This window comes from Malurus melanocephalus, unplaced genomic scaffold, assembly GCF_030028575.1.
Source record: "Malurus melanocephalus ecotype Western Australia unplaced genomic scaffold, MMel_1.1 scaffold_221, whole genome shotgun sequence".
NCBI classification, from domain to species: Eukaryota; Metazoa; Chordata; class Aves; order Passeriformes; family Maluridae; genus Malurus; species Malurus melanocephalus.
The window spans coordinates 1171229-1186376 of NW_026623453.1; the positions used below are offsets into that span (position 1 = coordinate 1171229).

A 15148-nucleotide genomic window follows, 5' to 3' on the forward strand; every position below is an offset into this window, starting at 1 on the left:
GTGTCCTGCACGCCGGGCTCGCAGCCTTCACCTCGGCTTCTCCTATTGTTTATGGGCCCCAACTTTGAAACTTCCTCCTCTGGGATGAATCCCTGAGAGAAAACCCAGACACCCCMCTGAAGGCCATGGGGTTTGTGTCACCAGCTTCAGTGGACCTGTAACTTCTTGATGCAGGATACAGCACTCTGGAATGTGTTGCAAGGAGGGGTGAACCCAAACTGTCAGCTCTWTACACTCCTCATGCTGATTCACATTCAAGTCCAAAGTGCAGAGGCTGATCAATATTTGACTATCTAGGAATAGTATGAAACTTGAATTTTAAGTCCATCTGTAGGTTTGACCCAACATTTCAATTCAGAATACATAATTAATCATCATTACTGTCAAATTCATTTATAAAAGAAAACCAGGACCACTGRCATACTACAAACTTAGGGAAAACAAAAGAAGGAAAATATTCAAATTTTTTGGCAGGGAGAGGCAGGAGCAAGACATACACAAGCAGCAACATGACTGCAGTCCCTCGTGCCCCAATCAAGAACATGCTATGAACTGTCTTTGCTTTCAGTGACAGCATCTGGGGGCACAGCAATGCCTGGCATTCATGATGCCTTTGGAACCTGGAAGCACCTCCTGTCCCCACCTGGAGCCATCTGCACCTTGAAAACACTCAGACCTCCCTATGCTTCTGTACATCAGGAATATTGCAGCAAATCCCCTTCCAAGCTGTGATTCCATTGTTCTGTTAAATCTATCCATAAACACCCATGTCTGTCTGTTCTCTGACTGGAGGATAGCTTTTAATAGCAAGTCTCCTAAATACAACATCCTCCCAGTTATCTGGAGCTCCATTTGCTCTGTGATTCCCATTAGATATCAAATGGACATAGGCTGCAACTTCAATCATTCACCTTTTCAACTGGGTCTATTTTTTTCTCCAAGAGTCTCACTTAGCAGGAACAGGCTCTCTGACTAACACACCAGTCCCAGGGCTCCCTCCCAAGGGGGGCTTACAACATTTATAGTCGCTGAGATGGAAAATCAAACCTCTGACTCCAGCTGACACCAGCTTCCATTACACTAAATAAAAACTATCTTCTGAGAGCCCCGGCAAGTGGGACAGGCTATTTCCCACACTGCCAGGCTTGGAAAGCAGCATGTGCACAAACTGAGAAGAAAAGCCTCATTAGTATTAATATTKACATTGCAGCCATGCCCAGGGGCCCTGGCTGGGGTAAGGGTCCTGCTGTGCCTGGTGCTACAGGGGTTGAAGGTGCAAGCTCCACTCTGCCCATCACTCAGCTAACTCCTCAGCTGACATCCTGTCCCTCTCCCCATGAAAGACTGAGCACTTCCATGTCCCACCTGCCYACCAGCCTTGCACACCCTGATACATTTGTGTTTCTGAAATCAGTGTGAGGTTCAGCCTGTGGATATATGACAAGGCCTTGTATTGTCCTCTGCCACTTTTGCATTGCAGTGACTAGCAAGGAAAAGTGTCCTGGGTGGGGGCCAGAGGCTGCTTAAGGGAGAAAGGGACCTAGAACCCCACCAGTCTGGATGGAGAGGAGCAGAAAGGCTGGAGACACACAGGCTGCAGGGAATAGCTCTGCTGGGGCTGTGTGCYCCCAGAGGCGCTGGGCACCTTCCTGGGCAGGCCAGGGACAACCAAAGGCTTCCACAAGTCTGCAAAGCAGCACCTCTTCATGGCTGCCATGCACCAAATGGAGCTGTAAGAGCCTTTCACTTCGAGGATTCATGGGCAGAGTTCCACCAGCCTTACTCACTGAAATGGATGAACAGCTCCTGATGAGACTTTCAGCAAGCAATGACAGCAAAGCCAGCCAGAGGCAAAAACCTGGAGGGAAGAACTTCAGCCTAAATGATTAAATCTGGCAAAGTCTTAAGACAGTGAAAGAGAAAATCTTAAAAGAGGAAGTTTCAGATGATCTTRATGCTATGCACTGCAGCTTGTAGTGTCTGTAATAGGTTATTTCCAGAGCATCTGAGCGTCTTCCAGTAGTGCATTAAGCAATGCAATTAACATCTGTCACGAGGTTCATTTTCCCTCTCATCTCCACCCTCGAGGGAAATTCTCTCATTTCTTAACCTCTACTGGACCCCCACTCAATAATGCTCATTACCTCAAGAGAAAAAGGAAAAGCCTATAAAAAAGAGGAAAAAAAGAAAAGAGATAATAGATCTAAGATTCAGGCTGCTTTGGTGACATTTTTAAAGTGTTTTCTGCCAAGCAAAAGAGCATTAAAAAAAATCTTTACATTATATTTAAGCATTGAAAAGGAAAGACAAAATTATTGAGCTATTTTTCCTTCACCCATGATTATGCAGCAATTTATCAACAAAATGAAGCACGAACATCTGACTGGGATTATTTATTATACAGTAAGGCATTTATTTTTTGTTCACTTCACCAGAAACAGTGTCTCTGTTATGGCTAGTTAGCCATCTGTGTCAGAAGAGCTTTCAGGAAAGGATTAAACTGTCATTTGTTTTATTTCCTTTCAAGAAATAACTCTCCTAACARGGCTGGGGCAAGACTTGGGTATTGCTGGACTTGTTACCTTAAGGCRGCATTTAAAGGAGTGACTGGATCTTCCCTAGAGCTAAAGCAAAGTAWTGTGAAGTCAGGGGGGTTGTTTTTGTTCTTTTTGCACCTCACACATGCAGAATCCTACTGGAAATGGCACAGATTAGGCAATGTCTGTGCCATGCTTTAGCAGAAGCGGAATGATCTGTGGATTTATCTTTTAAGATCTGATTTATTCACTACAATTAGCCAATATGGCTTGGGTTTAAGCACTGAGAGAAGGKGCAGCTAATCAGGGCTGGAAGCAGGAGGTGACACAAATGGCCCAGGAAGGCAGAGGTGTTCCACATCCCCCAGGTGCAGGGGATCCCCAGGCTCAGCCCCACAGGAAGCAGCACCATGCCATCCCTTGCCCATCCACAGCTCCAAAAACAGGGCTAAAATCTTCCAGCGCTTCTTCCCTGCAAGGAATGAGCACAGTCAGGCACTGGTGCAGAGACTGCGATCTGTGTCCTCAGGAAGAGCAAACGTGGGGCAGAAGATTACACCCTGTGGCTCTGGCAGGGGCAGCCTCCCAGCTCTCACCAGGGCACCACCACCAGCTCACTCCTGACCTGTGTCCAAAATCAAAAGCACTTTCCCAAGAAAGGGGCAGATCTGGAATGTTTGATGCAAGTCCTCAWGACAAACTTTTACCAACTGATTTTTCGGAAGCACTTGGCAGCCACAGCTCTCAGACACTTGCCATGCCTGAAGTGACAACTGTGCTCTGTGAAGGTGCACAGGAACTGAGAGCCAGAGTGCCCATGGAAGAGAAGCCCTGGAGCAGCTGGCACCAGCCCTGGCTGAGCCTCGAGGGGGATGCTTCAGCCAAGGAGGGCTCTTACAAGAGCCACACATCTGAAAGGATCAGAATATGGGTTTTCTCGAGGTGTTGGCTTCAAGGACCATACATGACACTGCAGTGAATTCCACACACTACCTTTGATTGAGAGGAAGAGCTGATTTGTAGTGAGTGGTAGCTGAAGAACCAGGTATCCAGCCTGATCCATCGACTGCAGCTCTGGAGAGTGCTCCAGCAGGAGCTGCTCTGGCACAGAGGAACAGTAGAGCACACTGCTCTGCTGCAGAGGAAATAAAACACTGACATCTATAGGATGTTAAATATTTCTAGCAGCTACAATAAGAAGAAACCCATAAATAATATCCATTCTTCACTAATATTTTCTGCATTCCTTCACATCAAGAGCTGTCTCAGCCTTTTTGACCATTGTTGTTCATGTGGTACTTGCTGCAGCCCCAAACTGCTGTGTGATGCCTGGACTGACCTGCAGGACATGTCCAGGGTGACTCCAGGGATGACAGGGAAGAAGCACCAGCAGCAAATGGATGGGATGAACAGAGGCAGCAGCGGGGGAGGACAGAGCTCAGCAGGAATCACAGCCCTCCCTAGGAAGGGGATGGGGGCACCTGGAGGAGAGCCCTGTCCCCATTTAGAGCCCTGCTGCTTCCCCTCGGGGTGTCTCCTGCTGGGGGGGCACACGAGGGGCTCCTACAGGGCACTGCTGCCTGCTGGGGCTGAGAGTGAGGGAACACRGACCCCTGGCTCTGTCCCGGGAAGGGTGGCAAACCCAGCAGGTACACACAGCCTGTTCCCACCTGSGTGTCCCCAGTGCCCCCAGGGACAGCCCTGCACCGCCTGCCCACATTACCTGAAACTGCTCTGCTTCTAATCCCTGCTAACTTTGGAATAACCTGGTCACAGGCTGTGGGGCTGCAAATCCACAGAGCTGGAACCCTGTTCCCAAACCAACAGGAGCATCTAAATCTCCTGATCAATTCCCASACAAACAAAGCCAAGAAAGAGGAAGGACATCCACAGCAGGCAGCATTTTCTCAGCAGAAATACAATTATAATGTAGTTAGACTCTCTGTTTACATTCCCAAATTGAAATAATCTTTTTCTTATCCACCTGCCTTAACTACCCTAACCCTGCACTGCCATAGTGTCAGCAGGGAATCCTGTTGCACTGTCAGAAGCTGCACTGAAGGATTGGAGTCATGGTAGAGACTGAAATTCTCAGTCATACAGAAAAAGCATTTGGTTTTCTGCTTTGGACTAAAAAAGCCTCTTCTTAGAGAGGATTGGAGTTTCCAAGTGTTCAAGAGGAAGAGCAGTTAAAATAATTTCCATTTTAATGGCTACTTTGCAGCCTTTTTGCTTTCAACTTTGAGAAAAGCTTTGAGCTTTCCCTGTTCACAGAACTCTAAAATAGGTAAGGTTGTTTGATTTCAATAGTGAAACAATATAATTCCTAGGATTCTTGCTGTGACATTGGCTCAGGGGAGGTGAGAGAAGATGCAGTCACTTTTTGAGAAGCAGCAAGATTGCTCCAAGGAGGGACAATGTCAGAATTTGGTTTCTTGCTGCCTTACACAGTGTCCCCTGGTCTGCTCCTCCCCCATCCCTCTGTGCTACTRGGTATCTGCTAAAACACACCTGTGGGAAGTTTGGGCTTTTAAATCTCATCAATGTCCCAACAGTTCCTTAACTTGCACAAAGTTTATTCCTATCAGKTTTTTTTAATTGCAGTTTTCCTGGGAGAATCTCTGCAAGTATCTCCCTTCAGAAACACACTACAGAACATGCCTGAGCTAAAGAGTTTTCCCCTCCACCCCAAGAAAACTGAATGTTCTCCGAAAGATTAAGATTTTTAGATTTAAAATTCTCGTGTTTAGGCTGAAATTACAAGCTAATAATAACAATCATGTCATTAAGTCTGGATGAAAGGTTTTGATCATGAGGAAGGTACATTCCAACACAGTTCAAATGCAAAATCTCAAAGGTTTGGGCCCCTCCCTCTCACACTCCACCTCCTCTCCCCCTCCCTGTGCTTCTGCAGAAACACAGAAAGAAAGAGCTGAAAAACCAAGCGAGAAAATGTAATTTTCTCTACAGAATGAAAGCAAAACACTAACAAATGTCAATTATAGCAAGAAACTTATTTTCTGCACAAAATACATGTTGTTTTTTTTTCCAACAGGCTCCAGCTTACAGTAAAGATGTAACACATGAAGGGTAAAAGTGTAACACATGAAGGCAAATATGGTTTACATTTTAAGAATTTCCATAATTTTATGGATTACATTGATGAGAAATGCACTGGTGCACTTTGAACTGCCCGTAACAATTTTGTTGTGGGATATACTTTGAATAATTCCTTTGCAAAAAGCGTGATTATATAGTCATTAGAAAAGGAAAGTTGCACTGRAAGACCCAAGTTTCTAAATTAATGGTATTTCAATAAATAAGGTGGCATAAATTCAACATACTGACTGTCCAATTAATCTCCCTCTAAGCTAAAAATGTATCATTGCTCTCTAATTGCAATTCCCAGCCATGCCATCCTCTTCATCTTAATTCTAAATGGTCTGCACTTATCGAATCATTTGCTGTGCRCTGCACAATCCTCACCCTTAATTGCACAAATATTTTATTTTTGGAACAGCATGGCTCAGCAACAGGCTTCATTTTTCTTTTCCYGACTTAGTCGCTGTTAAAGCATTTACAAAAGCTCTGTGAGCAGGGAGAGAACCTGAGTTGCCCCTCCATGGCCARCAGTTCCCAGCTAATCACAAGTGAGCCCTGCAGCCCCGTGAGCAGCGCAGTGATTAAAGCAGCTCCAACAAAGCAACTTTGTGCACAAACATCTCCCTCCGGTTATGATCCCTATTCCCCAGATGTTCGACTCCGAGCTCAGCCTTGGCAGCCCAGCCTCCGTGGCTGCAGTTCAAGTCCCAGGCTTGGGCAGCTCCGGTGTTTATCCTCATAATTTACACTTTGAGATGGCTTATGGACAGTTTTGTGCTCGGTTTTACAGCCACCACTTCAAACCAAGGGCTGATCGTGCTCTTGTGGAGCCCGTGGTAAACGCTTCCCCAATTCCAGCACTGGCACGAGGCCCTGCACCATCAAACTGGCTCTCAAAGCAAACAGGCCAATACAAAAGAATGATTTGCTTCAGAAATAATTTTAAAAATGCCAGAAATCTTACTTACTAGGAAGTCTTCTTCACAGTACACCTTGCCATTGACATTGTAAAATGCTTTTCCTCGYAGTCTTCTCCCTGTTAAAAGACGGGATCATCAGAATTTTGTTCTCCATCCCCAGACCCGGTCGTTCAGGACACGCCCTGTACCTGGCTGTGGGGTCTGTTCCTGGTCCCTCTCTTCCCTGGACGACCCATGCAGAGGCAGGGCAGAGGGTCAGGCTCTTGGCTCYATCCTTACCAAAACAGGTACCAAACCTTGCCTTAAATACAACTAAGTGTGACCTCCAAGTGTGGGTTATGGAACCCAGCTGATACCAGTTCCTGAAAAACSTGAAATCTAAACTCGGAAATTATTTGGGTGAAAAGGCTCCTTTGCAAATTGAGACAATTTTCTTGGCAGGTAAAATCCCAGCAGGCTCACAGCTATTGTGATCAACAGCAACAGCATTTGTCTCCCAAGGACTACACAAGGGATACCACACATGGATGCTCYTGCCACCCTCAAAAACATCAATAATCAATGCCACAGCAGCTCCCTGCACCACTAAAGCAGTACCAGGCACACATGGCAGAGGGAAGAGCAGGAAAATCACATTGAAAACAAGAGATTTGGTATTCAAGTTTTGACATTTGCCATTTCATTAGCCCAAGTGGAACTCGACTGGCAGTCTGAAAGAACTCAACTGACAGACTGAAAGCGTGGCGTGTGACAGTCATGAACTGATGGCTCACTTTGTAGTGAAGAAATGCAGAGCAGACTCCTGAGAGTCCCCACAGAAAGGATTCAATCCAGGTTAAGAACCACCAGGCCCCATCAGTTTGTAGCTATAGCAGATCAGAGCTGTCTTACACCAGAACCGTACTGCTGAAAGCAACACTGCCTCACCAGTGTGACACCCAAGAGGGAGGAGGGAGCCACACTCATCCCAACTGAGCTCATTCCCTCTCTGCCACAGGACCACACTGGCCACAGCTCCCTGGCATGTGGCAGCTCCCAGCAGCTCTCTGCAGCCCCAGAGGGACAGGGGCCACCTTGAGCTGTGCCAGCAGCGACACAGGGCAGGGAAATGGCAAGAGGCTCCACATGCACAGGCCACCGGATCCCTGGTCACTTCCAGAGCTTCACTCCATGGACTCAGCCTGGATTTCTCCCCCAGCTCCACCATGAACACATGGATCTCTGGGGAGAGTTTGACACCGAGGGCCGGCGAGCTGAGCCAGCTGGCCAGCACAGAGGGCAGGAGCGCTCTCCACTGCTTCCATAAACAATATTGAGGAAAATATAATTAATTTTCCGTGCTTGAAAGCGCCTTTTACGTGTTGCCACTGTGATCTGATCCTGGGAAACAGAGTGTGGCACAAAGGAGCTGGGATCTGGGCTGATGCTTTTGGGAAATCACATGCTGCATGCGGTTGTCTGGTGGTTTTACTGTCGTGGCTGAGAGAAATGCTTCTTTTGTGTGCACATTCTTGGGCTGTCGATCTCAYGGGCTGCTGTCTCCATACTGCTGGTAGGTGGAGTCAGCTCTTGTTTGTCTTTCCAGCTGCCTGGTAGCTCTGGTGGGGACCAGGACCCCKGTGACGTGGGCAACGTGCTCATCCTCTCTGAGAGGCTTAGGTGAAGCTGGGCCATCTCCTGAGCAAGGCACAGCCTGGGACCGTGGGGCCTCTCCCAGCTGGGGCAGGAGCAACCACATCCAGACCTTCCCTCCTGCTCAGCCAAGCTGGTTTTAAACCTCTCCAGTGAAAGGCAAAGGAAGGAAGGGAGGGAGCAAAAGGAGGGAAGGGGAAGAGGCCAGAGTGGCTCTGTAAAGCACACGTTGTCTGTCAGATCCGGCCTTGGCACACAATTTCTCCTCAGCTGGCAGACGTGAAGGGGCTGCCCCRGAGCAGGGACCTGCCCTGGATGTGCCGATGCTCAGCGGTGGAGCTGGGCGTTTGTTTCAGGAGCGCTGGCCATCACCTCAGCACCCACCCACCATGGAAAGGAACAGCAGGGACAAACTGGGGACAAATTCCAAAGCCAGTGGCTGAAGGATCTTTGCAGGACAGCAACACTCCGAAGCAGGGAGGCACTGCAGAAGGTGCAGGAGGACCCCACATCCCACTCTATGCCCCAGCCTGCCAGTGCTGAGGTTGGTAGGAAGGGCACAAATCTCACTCTGGTTCTTCCCTCAGCACAGCATCACTGGCAGAAGCCAGCAGGGTGAGCGCTCTCTGGACCTGGGGTGCAGTGGGAATGCTCTGAACTAAGGCAGAGCAGGCAGAGCYAATGTTTTGGGGTGGCTCTGGGACACAGCAGGCACCAGGTGCATCTGGCAGCTCTGCCCYGTGCCCAGCCCCACTGTGAGCCCTGCACTGGTGGGACCCCTGCTCCAGCCCCACGAACCTTCACCTGCCCTGCAGTGAGAGCTGCTCTCCCCACCCTACACCTGCCATCTCTGCACGACATCGCCCTCCCAGCACACTGCCTTCCAAAACTCAGGGAAAACACCATTCCCCCCATTTTCCAGCTGAGAAAAACAAGACATCTATTAGGGAACTGACTTGCCTAAACTCATAAAGCAGGCAAGCAGCTCRCTCACATGATAATGACTATTATTAGTAATGATTAATAAGATTGACAGGCCTTTTACCATAGAAGAATTTAATTCAGGGACCGTCCAATAATCATCTCATAAACAAGAAACAGCAAGTTATCACTCAAACAGCCATGGATGCCTATATTGGCTTCTATATCCTGTATTTGAAAAATGAAGGCAAAGTGTATATTATACAGCRCTGCCCTCCAGGGTTTATTGCATGACAGCCCTGAACTTGGTCAAACACCATCCTCTGWGTGCCTGGGCATCATGTGCAAACTGCAATCAAAAGCCAAGTGCTGCCAACTGTGGCCAGGGAGACGGGAATCAGAGGAGAGGCAGCACTGATGCCCCAGCCCCAGGGCAGCCATGCAGCAGGGTGGGTGCAGCCCCTGGATGTTGGGACACCTGCCCCGAGTCCAGGTACTGGACCAGATCATCTCTAGAGGTCCAGGAGTGACTCAGGGATCTGCACAGCACCAGCCTGTTTTGTGTAGCTGTAACCTGTTACTGTCAATTAGRCAGAAATGACACATTTAAATGCCCGTGATGTTCCTTTAGGCAGCTGAGTCAAGCACCTGGCCAGCCTGGGAAGGTAACACCTCCTGCCCACTGGCACACAGGCCCTGCTGCTTGGCTTTCCTTGGAATGGYTGAGTCTAGCCAAGCCTGCTTACTATTTGCTTTCATAATATTGAAACAAAAAAGTCAAGAGTTYCTGACAAAACTTGATCCAACTTGCTGACGGCTCATTACAATAATAATGAGCAGCCTAGCGCAGAGTTGAGGAGTGYGGGCTTTCACAAACACTGCCCTTGGCTCCTCCTCCTGCTGGATCCCCACCTCGGCACGCCCGCCCTGTCAGACCAGTTCCAGCAGCAACAGGAGCAGCGGGGAAGGGGAAGAGGCTTCGCTTGACAGGCGGCAGAGGAGCCGGGACAGCGCAGGGACAGCACAGGGACAGCGCAGGGACAGCACAGGGACAGCGCAGGGGGAGCGGCCGGGAGAGCCACCCCCGTGTGCTCCTGACACCGCCGGCAGCTCTGGGGAGAAGCCCCTTCTGGAACCCCTGAGGGCTCTGCTGTCCTGTTCTCCTATAGAAACAAAGCCAATGTGCTTCCAGCGACCAACACGGAGCTTCCATTCGTGCCTGACGCCCCTGCCCGGAGTGCGGCCAGCAGCGGGGTGAGGGAGCTCCACCGCCGGGGGAAAGGCACGGACCGAGCTCCAGCAAAAAGGGCAGAGAATCGGGAGATCATCGAGCAGATAGTCAAACAAAAGCTAGAAACTACTATCCCAAGGAATGATCACAACTGGTGGTTGCAACCAGCATGACAAACATCCAAAWTAACCCAGTTTTTTGGAACTCTTAAAAAAAGTAAGAAGCAGAATCATCTCTAGGTTTTTAACACTGGTTTGGACATTTAACCAGTTTATAAGTCTCTGGTATTTAAATGTGTCTTCCAGTTACTTCCTGCACCATTTTTATCTCCTACATGTTGCAAAACTAAAAGGAAGGAATGGGAGAGCTTTTGCTTTATCCAAGGGTTCAACTCAAAGACTCACATTGCAAAGGGAAAAATGACCTGCAGTTGACACGGGCTACCACAAGTGTTGTCCCCAGTCACCCCAACCCTTTGCTAGGTGGTGAATGTACACCAGACAGGAAGCCAAGATGGAGTAAAACTGTTCCAATGCTGCTTGAAATGCTGCTCYGGACCCCCACAGAACAAAATGTGAATCAGCCCAGGTTTTACTGCCCTGAGGAGACGGTCCAAGAGAACACTGCAAGTGTCCTGCCCCCTCCCCTCCAGCCTGGAAARCACCTTCCAAGCCCTCCCTGCCGCTGCTGGCCATGAGCATTTGCCTGTGGGGAGGTGAGTTTATCAATCACAGCTTCAGTGGAAGGTCTCCTGTCTCACACAGGATGGGTGCARCCGGATCAGGGGCTGACATCCCCCTGGCCGCTGTAAGACAGGAGATAGGAATGTCTCACTGTCACAGCAGGGTTATGAGAGCTAATTACTGTTTGCAGCATGCTTTGAAGTTGGAAAGTGCCAAGCATTATTATAATATTTGAAGTACTTTGATGATTAAAACCACGCAACCCTTTGGTAATCATGATTTAGTAGTACTGTAGAGTAAGCAAGTTCATGTGAGAAGCCTGCATTGTCTCCGTGTCTGACGCTACTCAAACACAACCAGCTCCMCTCTGACATCATGGGAATGCTGCARCCCCAGCCCTACCTTCCAGATAACGCCTGGTGCATCCCAGAGACAGCAGCATGCTGAAAAACCCACAGCAGAGCACCTCCTCAGCACTAGGATCCCTCTTGCGGTGTTCTCAACAGAGATGTGCCTCTTCTGACTTCATGAGGGAGAGTTTGAGTGTTAGAGGGGACAGAGGGTAAAATGACCAATAATGTCCTGTTATTTCTAGTGTCACAACTATGTGGAACAAGGATCTTCAATAAAATTAAACCCTTCCCTAGGGAGTGCAATCCAAGGGTTCAGTTGCAGTTATCACTGCTGAAGATAAGAAATTCATTAACAGTCTAAACAGCTCGAGTTAACACCGTGGAAGATCGCTCCAGTTGCTGCCATTCCTGCTGGCTTGGGACCAGCTGTGCAGCACAGAGGAGGTGCAGACACTGAACAAGGCATGGTAGATGCAGAGCCAGGCAGGGTGGCTGTCCCTGCCCTGAGCTCMCAGCATGGCTGTGTCCTGYTCCTSCTGGAAAAACGGCACCCAGGAGCTCCTGACTGGTCTCACAGCAGCAAGACAGGCTGGARGAAAAAGAAAATCTCCCACTGCTTCTCTCATTCAGATTCTTCCTCCTCCTTATTGAATGAACTGAGGCTGATCAGGACTCTGAGGGAGAATCTCTSTGCTCTGCAAGCTCTGGTCCATGACTTGCTCAGCTTCCTGAATGTGGCAGCCCGAGCTCTTCATGCCTGGCTGACCAAAGAACTGTGCCTGTTTTAGTTAGCAATATTGCACAAGGACCTAATTGCTTGTTAAGTGCTCCGGAGGCCATCTCTGCAGTGRCAGCAGCACCAGCGCTTGTCCCATCCAGCACCGTGAGCATCCCAAAGCCCTCTGAGCGCAGCCACATGTGAACACACACACAACAGCACGTGCTCAAACACTCCCCAGCTCCCAGAACAGTGCAGGGAAATCCCATGGATTGCCACAAAGCCCTTTGCAAGTGGAACCASACACAAGGTGGTTGGAACTGAGCAAATGCTTCTGCCTGCCCACTGCCCACTCCTCCACGCTCTCCATCACTGCTCCATCAAATGGAAACTTTTACCAGGCCAAAAGTGGTCATTTTGTTTTGCAAAACACCCTGGGCTCTTGGTCTGGGGCTGCTCCGGTTCTGAGCTGGTCTGTGGCATCCAGGGGCTGCCCACACTCCCAAAGATACTTTTCCAGCCCAGGGACCTCCCCAAGTTCCAGCCCACAGCAGCATCGTGATGGGCACCACTGCCCACCAGCTTCTGGCACATGCCACAGCTTCTGCTGCCATCAGAGAGTGACTGTCCCTCACACCTCGTGACATCACCTGATGTCTGAGGAACTGGGACACACAGAGCTCAGGAGCTGAAAGGAAAGCGAAACCTCCAGAATCTAAACCAGTTCTCCACAAAACCCTAGGTTCCATGGCTACTATTTGTGAACAGTGAAAGCTAAATTTTAAGTCACCAGGTGAGTCCAGGAGCTGAAACTTTAAGAGAAACACCAAGTTTAACAAACACAATAAATAACTGAACACGTTAAGTAATAACAAGTCACCCCTGGCTACCTCCTGTGCCCAGTCATCTCTGGTTAAAACAGGGGCAGAATTTCACCCAGGAGAGCTGTTTCCTTTCAAGCAGTAGAGAAGGTTTGCCTGCCCAGGAATTGAAGATATGCCAAAAGAAAACAAAAGCCTTCCAATACTTTATTTGTTACCATTCCTCCTTTACTCATTCATGTGTGAGTCGGGCCTGCAGCTCCCCATCCCTYTGCCTCACACTGCCTCTCTGCGCTGAGGTTTTCTTTCCACAGGGTTTCTGCCACTCCACCCACCGCCATCAGGGCAAAACGMGGCTGCTTTGCCTCTGACTAACTGTTAATTAAATTTTTCTCCCCGGTCTCCTACAGCGGACTCACACAAAGCCACAAGGCACAAGCTCTCTGTGCCGGTCCCGCCATGGGGCTTCCACCACGCTCAGGGTGCCAGGAGGGGACAGAGCTCCAGCCCAGCCCCTGGGCTTGGAGAAACTTCCATCCCCCACCGCCACGGCCCCCTCCCCTCATAATGCTCAGSCTTTGTGAAAGAAGGGGTGAATTTCTAGGGCTTTCAGGGGTTTTAAGATAGGGGAAGAAAAAAACATCAATGCCAAATTCCTTTGAATAGAAGATACTGCATGTTGGCAGAAGCCACTTTTCACAGASTCCAGCCGTTTGAAATCTGAAACACTAAAAAGTGGCTACTGTGGATGTGCTGTATTCTTCTTTTCAAAGCAATCTGGCACACAATTTTACTCCCCTGTTCCCGGACCCAATCCTGCATTCCTTTCACGCTCAGACTCCCATTGACTTTAAGGAATGCAGGATTGGATCCTAAATGTGTGCTTTACTCACACAATAGCTCCTCATGGTTACGATCTATTGAGAAAGGCACACTTTAAAAACCATTTGGAATTGCAGGCTCATCCACAAGGCCAGAATGCCTGTAAAGATCTCCCATTATTTCAGGAAAAATGCTCGGTGTCTGAATTGCACACACACACAATCACACGTTTTCCTGGTCTCAAGCTGCAGGCACAGCTTAGCTTGAGATGCATCAAAATATTTTGAGCACTGACCTGATAGCTCCTAAAGTAACCACGTGTAATTTTAGTTTCTGAAAAAAGCAAAACTCTGGGGAAAGGAAGGAAAAAAAAAGCCACAAAAGCAAACATATAAGCAGCTGAATCTTAAGGTCGGTTTTTCAGAGAACTTTTTAAAAGCCTCTAAAAGACCTGCACTGGCTAAAACAAAACAGAGCCTTGCACTGCTATTTTTGAGGATGCTGTATATTGAGTTACGAGGCTATTACGATGCAAATCTCAAATGTACAAGCTTTTTACTCGGCCATAAACACAAAACAGTATACATTGTCCTTTCAGAAGAAAAGGTTTGCTGCTAAAATAGCAGAAGCCCTACGTAAATAACCAACATTCTTTCTGCCTGAGGTCACTGACTTGGCCTATTCAATTCTGAGCTAGTCTGGGATTTGACAATCTAAGCAGGGGAGAGGCCCTTTCCTTTTTTTCAAAAGAATGCTGGGATTTTATTTGAAATTTAAACTCTTGCAAACAAAAGGTGGCATCACATGTTGGAGGCCTATGAAGGTGGAGTACAGGATGTGTATTGTTTTCTCCCTTTACATAGGTTCTTTCAGGAAGAAGTATTCAGAGTCTGTGAACAAATTCTAATAAAAAATTATCATCAGGTAGACAGACACGGCAAGATACGAATTAACACTTTAAAGAGATTAGGAGATTCAATTTCAAGAAATACTGATGCAGAAAAAGCATAACAAACGGTTTAAAACGATACTTTAAATTATAATTTAAAATAAATTATTTTCAAATTAATAAYTGGAAAGAATTCTCTAGTTTAAGTCTCTCTACTAATTCATATTTGTACACCAAAAAGGAGCTTTTCAGTGCAAATTAACCGTGGCTACAAAGTCAGCTTTCATTCTCACTCTCCCTCTCACCGCTCTGCCCTGGGCAGGCAGATGGTAGTGAACTATTTTTCCTCCCAATTACCGGTGCCCAGCTCTTACTCGGACTCTCACAAAAGCACACTCCTGTACAATACAATTCCCATCTCCCTCCTGGGCTGCTCTCCAGGTTGGGCAGTGCCCAGTGCGACCTCTGCAGGCGGAGCAGCCCCCGCCACGCTGCCTCTGCTGGGCACGGAGTGGGCAC

At 48.3% G+C, this 15148-nt stretch overlaps 1 protein-coding gene across 1 annotated transcript in view; it reads right to left on the bottom strand.

Moving 5' to 3' along the window:
- WTIP (WT1 interacting protein) overlaps window positions 1–15148 on the bottom strand; it is an 81727-nt gene that overhangs the window by 18861 nt on the left and 47718 nt on the right. Inside the window, exon 3 of the mRNA XM_057374293.1 lies at window positions 6608–6675. Within this exon, the coding sequence (XP_057230276.1) occupies window positions 6608–6675 (68 nt within the window). The remainder of the gene's footprint in view (window positions 1–6607; window positions 6676–15148) is intronic.